Here is a 16,157-nt window from a genome sequence, read left to right as displayed (position 1 = left end):
TGGGGGTGATGCTCTGTTCTGATGGGGTGATGCTCTGCTCTGATGGGAGTGATGCTCTGCTCTGATGGGGATGATGCTCTGCTCTGATGGGAGTGATGCTCTGCTCTGATGGGGGTGATGCTCTGCCCTGATGGGGGTGATGCTCTGCTCTGATGGGGGTGATGCTCTGTTCTGATGGGAGTGATGCTCTGTTCTGATGGGGGTGATGCTCTGCTCTGATGGGGATGATGCTCTGCTCTGATGGGGATAATGCTCTGCTCTGATGGGAGTGATGCTCTGCTCTGATGGGGGTGATGCTCTGCTCTGATGGGGGTGATGCTCTGCTCTGATGGGGGTGATGCTCTGCTCTGATGGGAGTGATGCTCTGCTCTGATGGGGATGATGCTCTGCTCTGATGGGGATGATGCTCTGCTCTGATGGGGATAATGCTCTGCTCTGATGGGAGTGATGCTCTGCTCTGATGGGGATGATGCTCTGCTCTGATGGGAGTGATGCTCTGTTCTGATGGGGGTGATGCTCTGCTCTGATGGGGATGATGCTCTGCTCTGATGGGGATAATGCTCTGCTCTGATGGGAGTGATGCTCTGCTCTGATGGGGGTGATGCTCTGTTCTGATGGGGATGATGCTCTGCTCTGATGGGGATAATGCTCTGCTCTGATGGGGGTGATGCTCTGCTCTGATGGGGGTGATGCTCTGTTCTGATGGGAGTGATGCTCTGTTCTGATGGGGATAATGCTCTGCTCTGATGGGAGTGATGCTCTGCTCTGATGGGGGTGATGCTCTGCTCTGATGGGGGTGATGCTCTGCTCTGATGGGGGTGATGCTCTGCTCTGATGGGGGTGATGCTCTGCTCTGATGGGGGTGATGCTCTGCTCTGATGGGGGTGATGCTCTGCTCTGATGGGGGTGATGCTCTGCTCTGATGGGGGTGATGCTCTGCCCTGATGGGGGTGATGCTCTGTTCTGATAGGTGTGATACTCTGCAGACCCCTCCTCGGGCTCTGCCGCAGCCTCAGTGCTGACTCCACACATGCGCGGTGCGGCCGGTGATGAGGAGCTGCTCTCCCCGTCCTCCTCTTCCTCCTTCGGGCATGGCCTCCTCCTCCTGTCCCCAGTGCTCGGGCTCCGGGATGGGCCGGCACCTGCTGGAGGAGGGCGGGGCCGCGCTCACCTGTCCCAGGTATAGTCCGGAGCCCCCCGCCCCTCTCCCTCCGGAGCCGCCGCTCGTGTCCCCGGGGAACATGGGGGGGAAGCGGCTGCAGCGACTGATGCACAACGTGCGCCGCCTGCCACATAAATACCATCTGCTGGGGGGCAGCGAGCTGAAGGCGGAGGTGAGTGCGGAGGATGGGGGGTACACACCGGGCACTGATCACACCTGAGGGTACACACCGGGTACTGATCACAGCTGGGGGTACACACCGGGCACTGATCAAACCTGAGGGTACACACCGGGTACTGATCACAGCTGGGGGTACACACCGGGCACTGATCAAACCTGAGGGGTATATACGGGGCACTGATCACAGCTGGGGGTACACACCGGGCACTGATCACACCTGAGGGGTATATACGGGGCACTGATCACAGCTGGGGGTACACACCGGGCACTGATCACACCTGAGGGGTATATACGGGGCACTGATCACAGCTGGGGGTACACACCGGGCACTGATCACACCTGAGGGGTATATACGGGGCACTGATCACAGCTGGGGGTACACACCGGGGACTGATCACAGCTGGGGGGTATATACGGGGCACTGATCACAGCTGGGGGTACACACCGGGCACTGATCACACCTGAGGGGTATATACGGGGCACTGATCACAGCTGGGGGTACACACCGGGGACTGATCACACCTGAGGGGTATATACGGGGCACTGATCACAGCTGGGGGTACACACCGGGCACTGATCACAGCTGGGGGTACACACCGGGGACTGATCACAGCTGGGGGGTATATACGGGGCACTGATCACAGCTGGGGGTACACACCGGGCACTGATCACACCTGAGGGGTATATACGGGGCACTGATCACAGCTGGGGGTACACACCGGGGACTGATCACAGCTGGGGGGTATATACGGGGCACTGATCACAGCTGGGGGTACACACCGGGCACTGATCACAGCTGGGGGTACACACCGGGGACTGATCACACCTGAGGGGTATATACGGGGCACTGATCACAGCTGAGGGTACACACCGGGCACTGATCACAGCTGGGGGTACACACCGGGGACTGATCACAGCTGGGGGGTATATACGGGGCACTGATCACAGCTGGGGGTACACACCGGGCACTGATCACACCTGAGGGGTATATACGGGGCACTGATCACAGCTGGGGGTACACACCGGGCACTGATCACACCTGAGGGGTATATACGGGGCACTGATCACAGCTGGGGGTACACACCGGGGACCGATCACAGCTGGGGGGTATATACGGGGCACTGATCACAGCTGGGGGTACACACCGGGCACTGATCACACCTGAGGGGTATATACGGGGCACTGATCACAGCTGGGGGTACACACCGGGGACTGATCACAGCTGGGGGGTATATACGGGGCACTGATCACAGCTGGGGGTACACACCGGGCACTGATCACACCTGAGGGGTATATACGGGGCACTGATCACAGCTGGGGGTACACACCGGGGACTGATCACAGCTGGGGGGTATATACGGGGCACTGATCACAGCTGGGGGTACACACCGGGGACTGATCACAGCTGGGGGGTATATACGGGGCACTGATCACAGCTGGGGGTACACACCGGGGACTGATCACAGCTGGGGGTACACACCGGGGACTGATCACAGCTGGGGGTACACACCGGGGACTGATCACACCTGAGGGGTATATACGGGGCACTGATCACAGCTGAGGGTACACACCGGGTACTGATCACAGCTGGGGGTATATACGGGGCACTGATCACAGCTGGGGGTACACACCGGGCACTGATCACAGCTGAGGGTACACACTGGGGACTGATCACACCTGAGGGGTATATACGGGGCACTGATCACAGCTGGGGGTACACACCGGGTACTGATCACAGCTGGGGGTACACACCGGGGACTGATCACAGCTGGGGGTACACACCGGGGACTGATCACACCTGAGGGGTATATACGGGGCACTGATCACAGCTGGGGGTACACACCGGGGACTGATCACAGCTGGGGGTACACACCGGGCACTGATCACAGCTGGGGGTACACACCGGGGACTGATCACAGCTGGGGGTACACACCGGGCACTGATCACACCTGAGGGGTATATACGGGGCACTGATCACAGCTGGGGGTACACACCGGGGACTGATCACAGCTGGGGGTACACACCGGGCACTGATCACAGCTGGGGGTACACACCGGGGACTGATCACAGCTGGGGGTACACACCGGGCACTGATCACACCTGAGGGGTATATACGGGGCACTGATCACAGCTGGGGGTACACACCGGGCACTGATCACAGCTGGGGGTACACACCGGGCACTGATCACAGCTGGGGGTTCACACCGGGGACTGATCACAGCTGGGGGTACACACCGGGCACTGATCACAGCTGGGGGTACACACCGGGCACTGATCACAGCTGAGGGTACACACCGGGCACTGATCACAGCTGGGGGTACACACTGGGCACTGATCACAGCTTGGGGTACACACCGGGCACTGATCACAGCTGGGGGTACACACCGGGCACTGATCACAGCTTGGGGTACACACCGGGCACTGATCACAGCTGGGGGTACACACCGGGGACTGATCACAGCTGGGGGTACACACCGGGCACTGATCACACCTGAGGGGTATATACGGGGCACTGATCACGGCTGGGGGTACACACCGGGCACTGATCACAGCTGGGGGTACACACCGGGCACTGATCACAGCTGGGGGTTCACACCGGGGACTGATCACAGCTGGGGGTACACACCGGGCACTGATCACAGCTGGGGGTACACACCGGGCACTGATCACAGCTGAGGGTACACACCGGGCACTGATCACAGCTGGGGGTACACACCGGGCACTGATCACAGCTGAGGGTACACACCGGGCACTGATCACAGCTGGGGGTACACACCGGGCACTGATCACAGCTTGGGGTACACACCGGGCACTGATCACAGCTGGGGGTACACACCGGGCACTGATCACAGCTTGGGGTACACACCGGGGACTGATCACAGCTGGGGGTACACACCAGGCACTGATCACACCTGAGGGGTATATACGGGGCACTGATCACAGCTGGGGGTACACACCGGGGACTGATCACAGCTGGGGGTACACACCGGGCACTGATCACAGCTGGGGGTTCACACCGGGGACTGATCACAGCTGGGGGTACACACCGGGGACTGATCACAGCTGGGGGTACACACCGGGCACTGATCACAGCTGGGGGTACACACCGGGGACTGATCACAGCTGGGGGTACACACCGGGGACTGATCACAGCTGGGGGTACACACCGGGCACTGATCACAGCTGGGGGTACACACCGGGCACTGATCACAGCTGGGGGTACACACCGGGCACTGATCACAGCTGGGGGTACACACCGGGCACTGATCACAGCTGAGGGTACACACCGGGCACTGATCACAGCTGAGGGTACACACCGGGCACTGATCACAGCTGGGGGTACACACCGGGCACTGACTGATCACAGCTGAGGGTACACACCGGGCACTGATCACAGCTGAGGGTACACACCGGGCACTGATCACAGCTGGGGGTACACACCGGGGACTGATCACAGCTGGGGGTACACACCGGGCACTGATCACAGCTGAGGGTACACACCGGGCACTGATCACAGCTGGGGGTACACACCGGGCACTGATCACAGCTGGGGGTACACACCGGGCACTGATCACAGCTGAGGGTACACACCGGGCACTGATCACAGCTGGGGGTACACACCGGGGACTGATCACAGCTGGGGGTACACACCGGGCACTGATCACAGCTGGGGGTACACACCGGGGACTGATCACAGCTGGGGGTACACAGCGGGGACTGATCACAGCTGGGGGTACACACCGGGGACTGATCACAGCTGGGGGTACACACCGGGGACTGATCACAGCTGGGGGTACACACCGGGCACTGATCACAGCTGAGGAGTACACACCGGGCACTGATCACAGCTGGGGGTACACACCGGGCACTGATCACAGCTGGGGGTACACACCGGGCACTGATCACACCTGAGGGGTATATACGGGGCACTGATCACAGCTGGGGGTACACACCGGGCACTGATCACAGCTGAGGATACACACCGGGCACTGATCACAGCTTGGGGTACACACCGGGCACTGATCACAGCTGAGGATACACACCGGGCACTGATCACACCTGAGGGTACACACCGGGCACTGATCACAGCTTGGGGTACACACCGGGCACTGATCACAGCTTGGGGTACACACCGGGCACTGATCACACCTGAGGGGTATATACGGGGCACTGATCACAGCTGGGGGTACCCACCGGGCACTGATCACAGCTGAGGATACACACCGGGCACTGATCACAGCTGGGGGTACACACCGGGCACTGATCACACCTGAGGGGTATATACGGGGCACTGATCACAGCTGAGGGTACACACCGGGCACTGATCACAGCTGAGGGTACACACCGGGCACTGATCACAGCTGAGGGTACACACCGGGCACTGATCACAGCTGGGGGTACACACCGGGCACTGATCACAGCTGGGGGTACACACTGGGCACTGATCACAGCTGGGGGTACACACCGGGCACTGATCACAGCTGGTGGTACACACCGGGCACTGATCACAGCTGGGGGTACACACCGGGGACTGATCACAGCTGGGGGTACACACTGGGCACTGATCACAGCTGAGGGGTACACACCGGGCACTGATCACAGCTGAGGGGTACACACCGGGCACTGATCACAGCTGGGGGTACACACCGGGCACTGATCACAGCTGAGGGGTACACACCGGGCACTGATCACAGCTGAGGAGTACACACCGGGCACTGATCACACCTGAGGGGTACACACCGCGCACTGATCACAGCTGAGGGTACACACCGCGCACTGATCACAGCTGAGGGGTACACACCGGGCACTGATCACAGCTGGGGGTACACACCGGGCACTGATCACAGCTGAGGGTACACACCGCGCACTGATCACAGCTGAGGGTACACACCGGGCACTGATCACAGCTGGGGGTACACACCGGGCACTGATCACAGCTGGGGGTACACACCGGGCACTGATCACAGCTGAGGGTACACACCGGGCACTGATCACAGCTGAGGGGTACACACCGGGCACTCATCACAGCTGGGGGTACACACCGGGCACTGATCACAGCTGAGGGTACACACCGGGCACTGGTCACAGCTGTTACATACAGGGCATGATGGTGATGCGTTGTATATGAGCAGGGTACATACAGTTAGGTCCATATATATTTGGACAGAGACAACATTTTTCTAATTTTGGTTATAGACATTACCACAATGAATTTTAAACAAAACAATTCAGATGCAGTTGAAGTTCAGACTTTCAGCTTTCATTTGAGGGGATCCACATTAAAATTGGATGAAGGGTTTAGGAGTTTCAGCTCCTTAACATGTGCCACCCTGTTTTTAAAGGGACCAAAAGTAATTGGACAGATTCAATAATTTTAAATAAAATGTTCATTTCTAGTATTTGGTTGAAAACCCTTTGTTGGCAATGACTGCCTGAAGTCTTGAACTTATGGCCATCTCCAGACGCTGTTTATGATGCTCGGCCTTCACTGCGGTGGTTTTCAGTTGCTGGTTGTTTGTGGCCTTTCTGTCTGAAGTTTAGTCTTTAACAAGTGAAATCCTGCTCTATTGGGTTGAGATCAGGTGACTGACTTGGCCGTTCAAGAATATTCCACTTCTTTGCTTTAATAAACTCCTGGGTTGCTTTGGCTTTATGTTTTGGGTCATTGTCCATCTGTAGTATGAAACGACGACCAATCAGTTTGGCTGCATTTGGCTGGATCTGAGCACACAGTATGGCGGCTCTGAAGACCTCAGAATTCATTCCTGTGTCACATCATCAATGAACACTAGTGACCCAGTGCCACTGGCAGCCATGCATGCCCGCGCCATCATCACACTGCCTCCGCCGGGTTTATGCATGCCCGCGCCATCATCACACTGCCTCCGCCGGGTGTTACAGATGATGTGGTATGCTTTGGATCATGAGCTGGACCTCGCCTTCGCCATACTTTTCTCTTTCCATCATTCTGGTAGAGGTTGATCTTGGTTTCATCTGTCCATAGAATGTTCTTCCAGAACTGTGCGGCTTTTTTAGATGTTTTTTAGCCTTTTTATTCTTGATGCTTATGAGTGGCTGCACCGTGCAGTGAACCCTCTGTATTTACTTTCATGTAGTCTTCTCTTTATGGTAGGTTTGGATATTGATACGCCGACCTCCTGGAGAGTGTTGTTCACTTGGTCGGCTGTTGTGAAGGGGTTTCTCTTCACCATGGAGATTATTCTGCGATCATCCACCACTGTTGTCTTCCGTGGGCGCCCAGGTCTTTTTGCATTGATGAGTTCACCAGTGCTTTCTTTCTTTCTCAGGATGTATCAAACTGTAGATTTTGCCACTCCTAATATTGTAGCAATTTCTCGGATGGGTTTTTTCTGTTTTTGCAGCTTAAGGATGGCTTGTTTCACCTGCATGGAGAGCTCCTTTGACCGCATGTTTACTTCACAGCAAAACCTTCCAAATGCAGCACCACACCTCAAATCAACTCCAGGCCTTTTATCTGCTTAATTGAGAATGACATAGCGAAGGGATTGCCCACACCTGTCCATGAAATAGCCCTGGAGTCAATTGTCCAATTACTTTTGGTCCCTTTAAAAACAGGGTGGCACATGTTAAGGAGCTGAAACTCCTAAACCCTTCATCCAATTTTAATGTGGATCCCCTCAAATGAAAGCTGAAAGTCTGAACTTCAACTGCATCTGAATTGTTTTGTTTAAAATTCATTGTGGTAATGTCTATAACCAAAATGAGAAAAATGTTGTCTCTGTCCAAATATATATGGACCTAACTGTGTATATATATATATATATATATATATATATATATATACGTGTGTGTTGTGTTTGCTGCCATTCCGCTGACCCCCGTTCTTAGCTCTACCCTCACCTGGGGGGATTGTATTATTATGTAGTGAATACAGTGCATCCTGGGGGGCCGATCATAGAGGCGAGGAGCCGGGGGTCTTCTGTGGATTATTATTACACCCTCATTATGATAAACCCTAAGAATGTTCTTCACACATCCAGTTGCCGGTGTTGCGTGCTGATGATTTGAGGTGTTTGTGCCTCGCTTCTCAATGTGAGGGGCTGCTCAGCAGTCATGGTCAGGGGGTCGCTGGCAGGCAGCAGCATTACTCAGCTGTTAGGGCCGCGGGCGCCAGCTGCGCTGTGCACATGTGCTGGAGAATGAGATGTGGCGGGTGCTGCGCCCCCAGACCTCCCTGGTTGGGTGTAACTGGGGTGAAGTGTCCTCAGCGCTGGGTGCAGAGGCCAATGTCATCCTGCAGACCGGCGCCTCGTGGTCCGTGGTTTGTCCTGCGGAGCGCTGCCAGGTGATATTACAGGGAGTCGCGCAGCCATGATGACCGGCACAAGCGCCACTTAGTCTGTGCGCAGTTTGCACCCAACAGATGGAGCCACCAGTCAGCAGCTCTGTGGTTTGGGCCGGATGCTTTGCCGCTGTGAGCCTCTGCCCTCACTCACGGGTAGCGCTTCTGTACACGTGATGGAGATAACGTTACCTGTAATTACCTGCTCATGTGAGGGTCCATTCATCCTGAACACTGAACCCTCATCCTTCCTTTTTGTGCCCCTGATGTAACGAGGGTCTTGTCTCAGTTATCACAGGTCATCATGCTGCGGAATCTCAGACAATCACAGTACTGGAGTCACCAACTTCTGGCCAGCCCCATGTTTTCAGAAGGATATTTGTCCGAAACATGAGTCATCCTCACATGCTTAGAAATACGGTCGACTGGGCCCCCGCTGGCTGGTGGAGCTGGGCATCTGGGCCTCCGCTAGCCAGTGGAGCTGGGCGACTGGGCCCCTCTAGACCTGTGGAGCTGGTTGACTGGGCCCCCGTTGGCCAGTGGAGATGGCCGACTGGGCCTCTGATGGCCGGTGGAGCTGGTTGATTGGGCCCCCGTAGGCCGGTGGAGCTGGGCGACTGGGCCTCTCTGGTGGCATTTTCATAGTGCTGTGCTACAATGTGCTCAGGCATGGATGGGTTTGGGCAGTATTCTGGGTAAGGGTCCTTGGCATGCAGAGGTCTGTATGGGGCAGTGGTCTCATTAGCTATCACATAGGTCACGGGCGTTGTGTCATGGGTTTTGGGATGATTGACACTTGTCCCTGTCCCTAATTCTTGGTTACTTAGGACGGTTGCCACAACGTTCCAGTCATGGTGGCAAAGCTTTTCTGGACGCCTCCTGCTCCTCCAGATAAACCTGTTCTTAAACATATAATGCAGCGAGATAAGCGTGCAGTCTCCGTCCTAGAAGCTTCTTGGTTGTGGATGTGTCGTGTGGTCTGGATGTCAGATAAGGGCCGACCTCGGGTTTGAAAATGAATTTTCTGATAGTTTAATATGGCGGCGTCCGGGCCCCTCTGTCCGATATCGGCTGTGCAGAGTATCCCCCCGTTAGGAGGAGCCGGCGCGTCCTGCATTGTACTGAGCATTGAGTTTAGTGCCTTGTTACCCCCGATTGCCCGCTGCCAGGTCACCCCATGATTACAGCTGATCTTATGGGGCGCCGTTAGGAGGCACCCTGCTATTTTACCCCCTGCAGCCCCAGTACAGTAGGCCACTGCTCAGCTCGGGGGTCTTACTGTTTGGTGTCACCCTCCCCATCATGTGTCCAGAAATAAAGTTCCTGCCATCAAGCAATTTCCCTTATAAAGCGAAGCATTCATGTAAACAGTATGCTGTGACCGGGGTGATTATCGGGGGGACAGTGCATTAGTGCAGCACTATGAGCTCGGCTCTGTGGCTCTGGTGTCCACGCTGCTCCCGGAGGACCCATGCCCGGGCCGTGTCTAACGCTACATTGTGGTTTGTGTTTGACTTCTGGGCGTTCAGCTTCTGAGAATCCGCATCATTCTACGGTACAATAGATTATTCCTACTACGTGTCAGGGAAAGCAAATATCGGGTTCTGTGTGAACGGACCGAGCAGGAACACAACCCCAAGAGCTCGGACCAGCACTGTTACCTCTCACCATAGACCCCACAGGCCATCACTAGCCTTCATCCTGGCACCCTTATGTCCCGGCCTGTGTCCTGGCACCCTTATGTCCCCGGCCTGTGTCCTGGCACCCTTTTGTCCCCGGCCTGTGTCCTGGCACCCTTATTTCCCCGAGCCCTTATCCTGGCATCTTATGTCCCGGGCCTGTGTCCTGGCACCCTTATGTCCCCGACCTGTGTCCTGGCACCCTTTTGTCCCCGGCCTGTGTCCTGGTACCCTTATGTCTCCAGGCCTGTGTCCTGGCACCCTTATGTCCCCGGCCTGTGTCCTGGCACCCTTTTGTCCCCGGCCTGTGTCCTGGCACCCTTTTGTCCCCGGCTTGTGTCCTGGCACCCTTATGTCCCCGGCCTGTGTCCTGGCACCCTTATGTCTCCAGGCCTGTGTCCTGGCACCCTTATGTCCCCGGCCTGTGTCCTGGCACCCTTATGTCCCCGGCCTGTGTCCTGGCACCCTTATGTCCCCGGCCTGTGTCCTGGCACCCTTTTATTCCCGGCCTGTGTCCTGGTACCCTTATGTCTCCAGGCCTGTGTCCTGGCACCCTTATGTCCCCGGCCTGTGTCCTGGCACCCTTATGTCCCCGGCCTGTGTCCTGGCACCCTTATGTCCCTGGCCTGTGTCCTGGCACCCTTATGTCCCCGGCCTGTGTCCTGGCACCCTTTTATTCCCGGCCTGTGTCCTGGCACCCTTTTGTCCCCGGCCTGTGTCCTGGTACCCTTATGTCTCCAGGCCTGTGTCCTGGCACCCTTATGTCCCCGGCCTGTGTCCTGGCACCCTTATGTCCCCGGCCTGTGTCCTGGCACCCTTATGTCCCCGGCCTGTGTCCTGGCACCCTTATGTCCCCGGCCTGTGTCCTGGCATCTTATGTCTCCAGGCCTGTGTCCTGGCACCCTTATGTCCCCGGCCTGTGTCCTGGCACCCTTTTATTCCCGCCCTGTGTCCTGGCACCCTTTTGTCCCCGGCCTGTGTCCTGGCACCCTTATGTCCCCGGCCTGTGTCCTGGCACCCTTATTTCCCCGGCCTGTGTCCTGGCATCTTATGTCCCCGGCCTGTGTCCTGGCACCCTTATGTCCCCGGCCTGTGTCCTGGCATCTTATGTCCCCGGCCTGTGTCCTGGCATCTTATGTCCCCGGCCTGTGTCCTGGCATCTTATGTCTCCAGGCCTGTGTCCTGGCACCCTTATGTCCCCGGCCTGTGTCCTGGCACCCTTTTATTCCCGCCCTGTGTCCTGGCACCCTTTTGTCCCCGGCCTGTGTACTGGCACCCTTATGTCCCCGGCCTGTGTCCTGGCACCCTTATGTCCCCGGCCTGTGTCCTGGCATCTTATGTCTCCAGGCCTGTGTCCTGGCACCCTTATGTCCCCGGCCTGTGTCCTGGCACCCTTATGTCCCCGGCCTGTGTCCTGGCACCCTTATGTCCCCGGCCTGTGTCCTGGCACCCTTTTATTCCCGGCCTGTGTCCTGGCACCCTTTTGTCCCCGGCCTGTGTCCTGGCACCCTTATGTCCCCGGCCTGTGTCCTGGCACCCTTTTATTCCCGCCCTGTGTCCTGGCACCCTTTTGTCCCCGGCCTGTGTACTGGCACCCTTATGTCCCCGGCCTGTGTCCTGGCACCCTTATGTCCCCGGCCTGTGTCCTGGCATCTTATGTCTCCAGGCCTGTGTCCTGGCACCCTTATGTCCCCGGCCTGTGTCCTGGCACCCTTATGTCCCCGGCCTGTGTCCTGGCACCCTTATGTCCCCGGCCTGTGTCCTGGCACCCTTTTATTCCCGGCCTGTGTCCTGGCACCCTTATGTCCCCGGCCTGTGTCCTGGCATCTTATGTCTCCAGGCCTGTGTCCTGGCACCCTTATGTCCCCGGCCTGTGTCCTGGCACCCTTATGTCCCCGGCCTGTGTCCTGGCACCCTTATGTCCCCGGCCTGTGTCCTGGCACCCTTTTATTCCCGGCCTGTGTCCTGGCACCCTTTTGTCCCCGGCCTGTGTCCTGGCACCCTTATGTCCCCGGCCTGTGTCCTGGCACCCTTTTATTCCCGCCCTGTGTCCTGGCACCCTTTTGTCTCCGGCCTGTGTACTGGCACCCTTATGTCCCCGGCCTGTGTCCTGGCACCCTTATGTCCCCGGCCTGTGTCCTGGCACCCTTTTATTCCCGGCCTGTGTCCTGGCACCCTTTTGTCCCCGGCCTGTGTCCTGGCACCCTTATGTCCCCGGCCTGTGTCCTGGCACCCTTTTATTCCCGGCCTGTGTCCTGGCACCCTTTTGTCCCCGGCCTGTGTCCTGGCACCCTTATGTCCCCGGCCTGTGTCCTGGCACCCTTATTTCCCCGAGCCCTTATCCTGGCATCTTATGTCCACCAACAGATGACAGGCCTTTATCTTGGTTCTGTATACAGCCATGTCCTCCCTGTATCCTGTTTCTACGCACCCAGTTCACTGTACCCACCCACGCCCACTGACACCCATGTTGACCAGTTTTATGGCCCCTCATAGTGAAGTGATTATGTGGCTTGTATTATCTGTGTCAACACTGAGGATCCCGACAGCTGAATGATGGGTCCCTAGGACCGGCGTCAGTGTTGTCATGTTCCCGTTGTGGGAGCCCAGTAAATACCCACGGTACGAGGCTGCGGTGAGTGGTGGAGCTCCAACATGGCGGATGGACTGATTCCTACACGACGCACTTCTAGGGCCCGGAGCAGTTTGTGCACCTGGTCCGGGCATCAGATCGCCACAGGCAGCCGCATATTATAACCTCTCGTCATTGCACGAGGGCCATGATTTGTGGTCTGCTCCTTCTCTCTATCTTGTGGGCGGCCGCAGTCTCGGGGGTCTTCATCGTATCACAGTGCCATGAATGAGTGGGCTCCATAAGGAGTTAAGCCCATAATCCTCCTGTGCCAGGTCCAGGAGCTGCAGGAACAATGCCCTGTGTGTACCTGTGCCGCCACATTGGGGGACGTGGTTATCCGCCTCAGCTGCTCTTTGTTCCCCTTTTTTCGGGAAAGCGAAGATTCCAGGTAGCAATTAATAGAGCGGCAGCGCTGGCTCCCCGGTGCTGAATTCTGGCAGAAATAGGTCACCGGGAGGAGGATGGTGATGGAGGCAGGACGACCTGGGACGAGGATCTGCTCATCGTCTGCGCTGATACCACGGCTTTACGTTCGCCATCTTTGTAGCGCTGTTCTCCTCACGGGATGTTAGGAGATGCATTTCCAGCCCGGCGTCCGCTATTTCACCACACAATAGCGCGGCACGCTGCTGCATTCTGTGCGGCATTATTAGCGGGTCCTGCATGTAAATGCAGCAGGAATCGGTGCCTCAGACTGGGCAGGACGTTTCCATTCAGTCCAGCAAGCAGAGACCCTGCACTGATGAGTAATGGGCAGACAAAGCCTCTGAGGAACAAGTGGGACCTCTCGCCATACGCCGATGAATATTTATGTGCAGGGACAGGGCGGGTATGAGGCATTGATAGCAGATGGGGTGTGGGAGGACAAGTCCCAGCATTCCCGTCATCCTGTGGTGACGCTTATCCTCCAGGATTGCAGCGGTAACTGTAAGGGTGGCGCCGCTGATCGCTGACGTCTGGGGCCTTGTCACCTGCGGGAAGGAGCTGTCACTGGAGCTGTCACTCAGGATGGAGCTGTCACTACTGTCACTGGAGCTGTCACTCAGGATGGAGCTGTCACTCAGGTGAACCAAAAGAAAAAGAAGACATGCTATATAACTGGGACCACCAAAATATATACAATAGTAAAGTTTACTAAACACCAAAAAATTGCATCATTTAAAAACGACAACAGTAATGTACATCCCCACAGTGGGGACCAGCCACCGGACAGACACTAAAGACACCCAACTAAATACTTCACGGTATAACAAAGATACTGACAATAATCATATATCAGAACTGGATCATGCATAGAAGAAACCAGGGGTACTGAATTGCCCAACCTCCTAAGGGAAATCCCAAAATTCTGGAGCAAAAATTCACAATAAGAATAAAAGAATAATCAGCTGCCAAGAACATAAAGTGCTTAGTGCAACAGATGAAACAGGAGCAGGAATGGCCAAAACTCACATGATCATGTGTGCAAAATAAGACACAAATTATTGCAGCTTCACAGAATGCAAGAGATTTAGCTAAAGCCTTAAATCAGGCTGGGGGTGATTTTACCCCATGGAACGAATACCTGATAGGGGGCCTAATGAGCATGAGCAGTAAGGATGAAGGTCCAACAGTCCGGGGGCACTAGAGCCCAACACGTATGTAGTGTGATGGATAAACGAACGCACATATAAAGCGTACCCAAATAGCATGAATCGCAAACAGCAGAGCCGGCCGGCGTGCGGAATTGCAGAGCGGTAAACCCAGGGGAGGCTTCACAGAGCATCTGGGTGCAGCAAGATGGCTAAATGATAAACTACGGCGCATGCACAAAACAGTGCGCCGAACAAAATAGGATGGCTGAGCAGCAATATACTGCCGGACCCAGAGGGTAAAATCCAGTGCATGCGCAGACCAGGTGTAAGGCTAATGATGGCTAAATGATAGGCTATGGCGCATGCGCAAAGCGGCGCGCCGGACGACATAAGATGGCCAAACAGCAATATACGGCGCTTGCGCAGATCAATGCACCGGAACCAGAGAATAAATGAAATCAGAGGTGTCGGGCGCATGCACAGACCAGGTGTAAGGCTAAAGATGGCTAAATGATAGGCTATGGCGCATGCGTAAAGCGGCGCGCCGGACGACATAAGATGGCCAAACAGCAATATACGGCGCTTGCGCAGATCAATGCACCGGAACCAGAGAATAAATGAAATCAGAGGTGTCGGGCGCCTGCACAGACCAGGTGTAAGGCTAAAGATGGCTAAATGATAGGCTATGGCGCATGCGTAAAGCGGCGCGCCGGACGACATAAGATGGCCAAACAGCAATATACGGCGCTTGCGCAGATCAATGCACCGGAACCAGAGAATAAATGAAATCAGAGGTGTCGGGCGCATGCACAGACCAGGTGTAAGGCTAAAGATGGCTAAATGATAGGCTATGGCGCATGCGTAAAATGGCGCGCCGGACGACATAAGATGGCCAAACAGCAATATACGGAGCTTGCGCAGATCAAAGCGCCGGAACCAGAAAATAAATGAAATCAGAGGTGTCGGGCGCATGCACAGACCAGGTGTAAGGCTAAAGATGGCTAAATGATAGGCTATGGCGCATGCGTAAAACGGCGCGCCGGACGACATAAGATGGCCAAACAGCAATATACGGAGCTTGCGCAGATCAAAGCACCGGAACTAGAGAATAAATGAAATCAGAGGTGTCGGGCGCATGCTCAGACCAGGTGTAAGATAAGAGGGGTATAGGACTAGTACGAGAAAAGTATTGGATATAAACCAACGCAAATAAACTAAGCACTGAGGTGATGTTGATAACACACATCTAAGTACCAAATAAAGGGCGCCCTAGAAATGTAATAATTCCCCAAAAAGAACGGTATTATAAAGGGAAAGCCGAGTGGAAATAATTGCCATTTCCATAGATCAGTCAGACAGACCTGAAGGGTGAATATCGCAGATTATCCCAGATAATATATAGCGCATATAGGGCGCTGATTCAAGCACGCATAGAATTGATGCCATATAAATTGTGCCCATGACAAAAGGGAAAAGAAAAAAAAAAAGTAAAAATAATAATATGGAGCTCCATACTGTACATGAATTACTCATGTGAATGCAAAATGCAAAACGTATAGAAATTGTTGTTATTGTTTATGTTATGAGTATTTTTTACTTATTA

The 16,157-nt window shown here is 55.6% G+C and overlaps 1 protein-coding gene across 1 annotated transcript in view; it reads left to right on the top strand.

Moving 5' to 3' along the window:
- The first annotated feature begins 908 nt into the window (after nt 1-908).
- The window catches only part of ATP2C2 (ATPase secretory pathway Ca2+ transporting 2), a 101,773-nt gene continuing 86,524 nt past the window's right edge, over nt 909-16,157 (top strand). The window contains exon 1 of the mRNA XM_069739493.1: nt 909-1,334. Coding sequence (XP_069595594.1) covers nt 1,050-1,334 — 285 coding nt within the window. The 5' untranslated portion in view covers nt 909-1,049. The remainder of the gene's footprint in view (nt 1,335-16,157) is intronic.

This window comes from Ranitomeya imitator, chromosome 9, assembly GCF_032444005.1.
Source record: "Ranitomeya imitator isolate aRanImi1 chromosome 9, aRanImi1.pri, whole genome shotgun sequence".
Classification (NCBI taxonomy): Eukaryota; Metazoa; Chordata; class Amphibia; order Anura; family Dendrobatidae; genus Ranitomeya; species Ranitomeya imitator.
The sequence above is the reverse complement of the archived record's forward strand: the minus strand, read 5'-3'. Positions and strand labels throughout refer to the sequence as shown.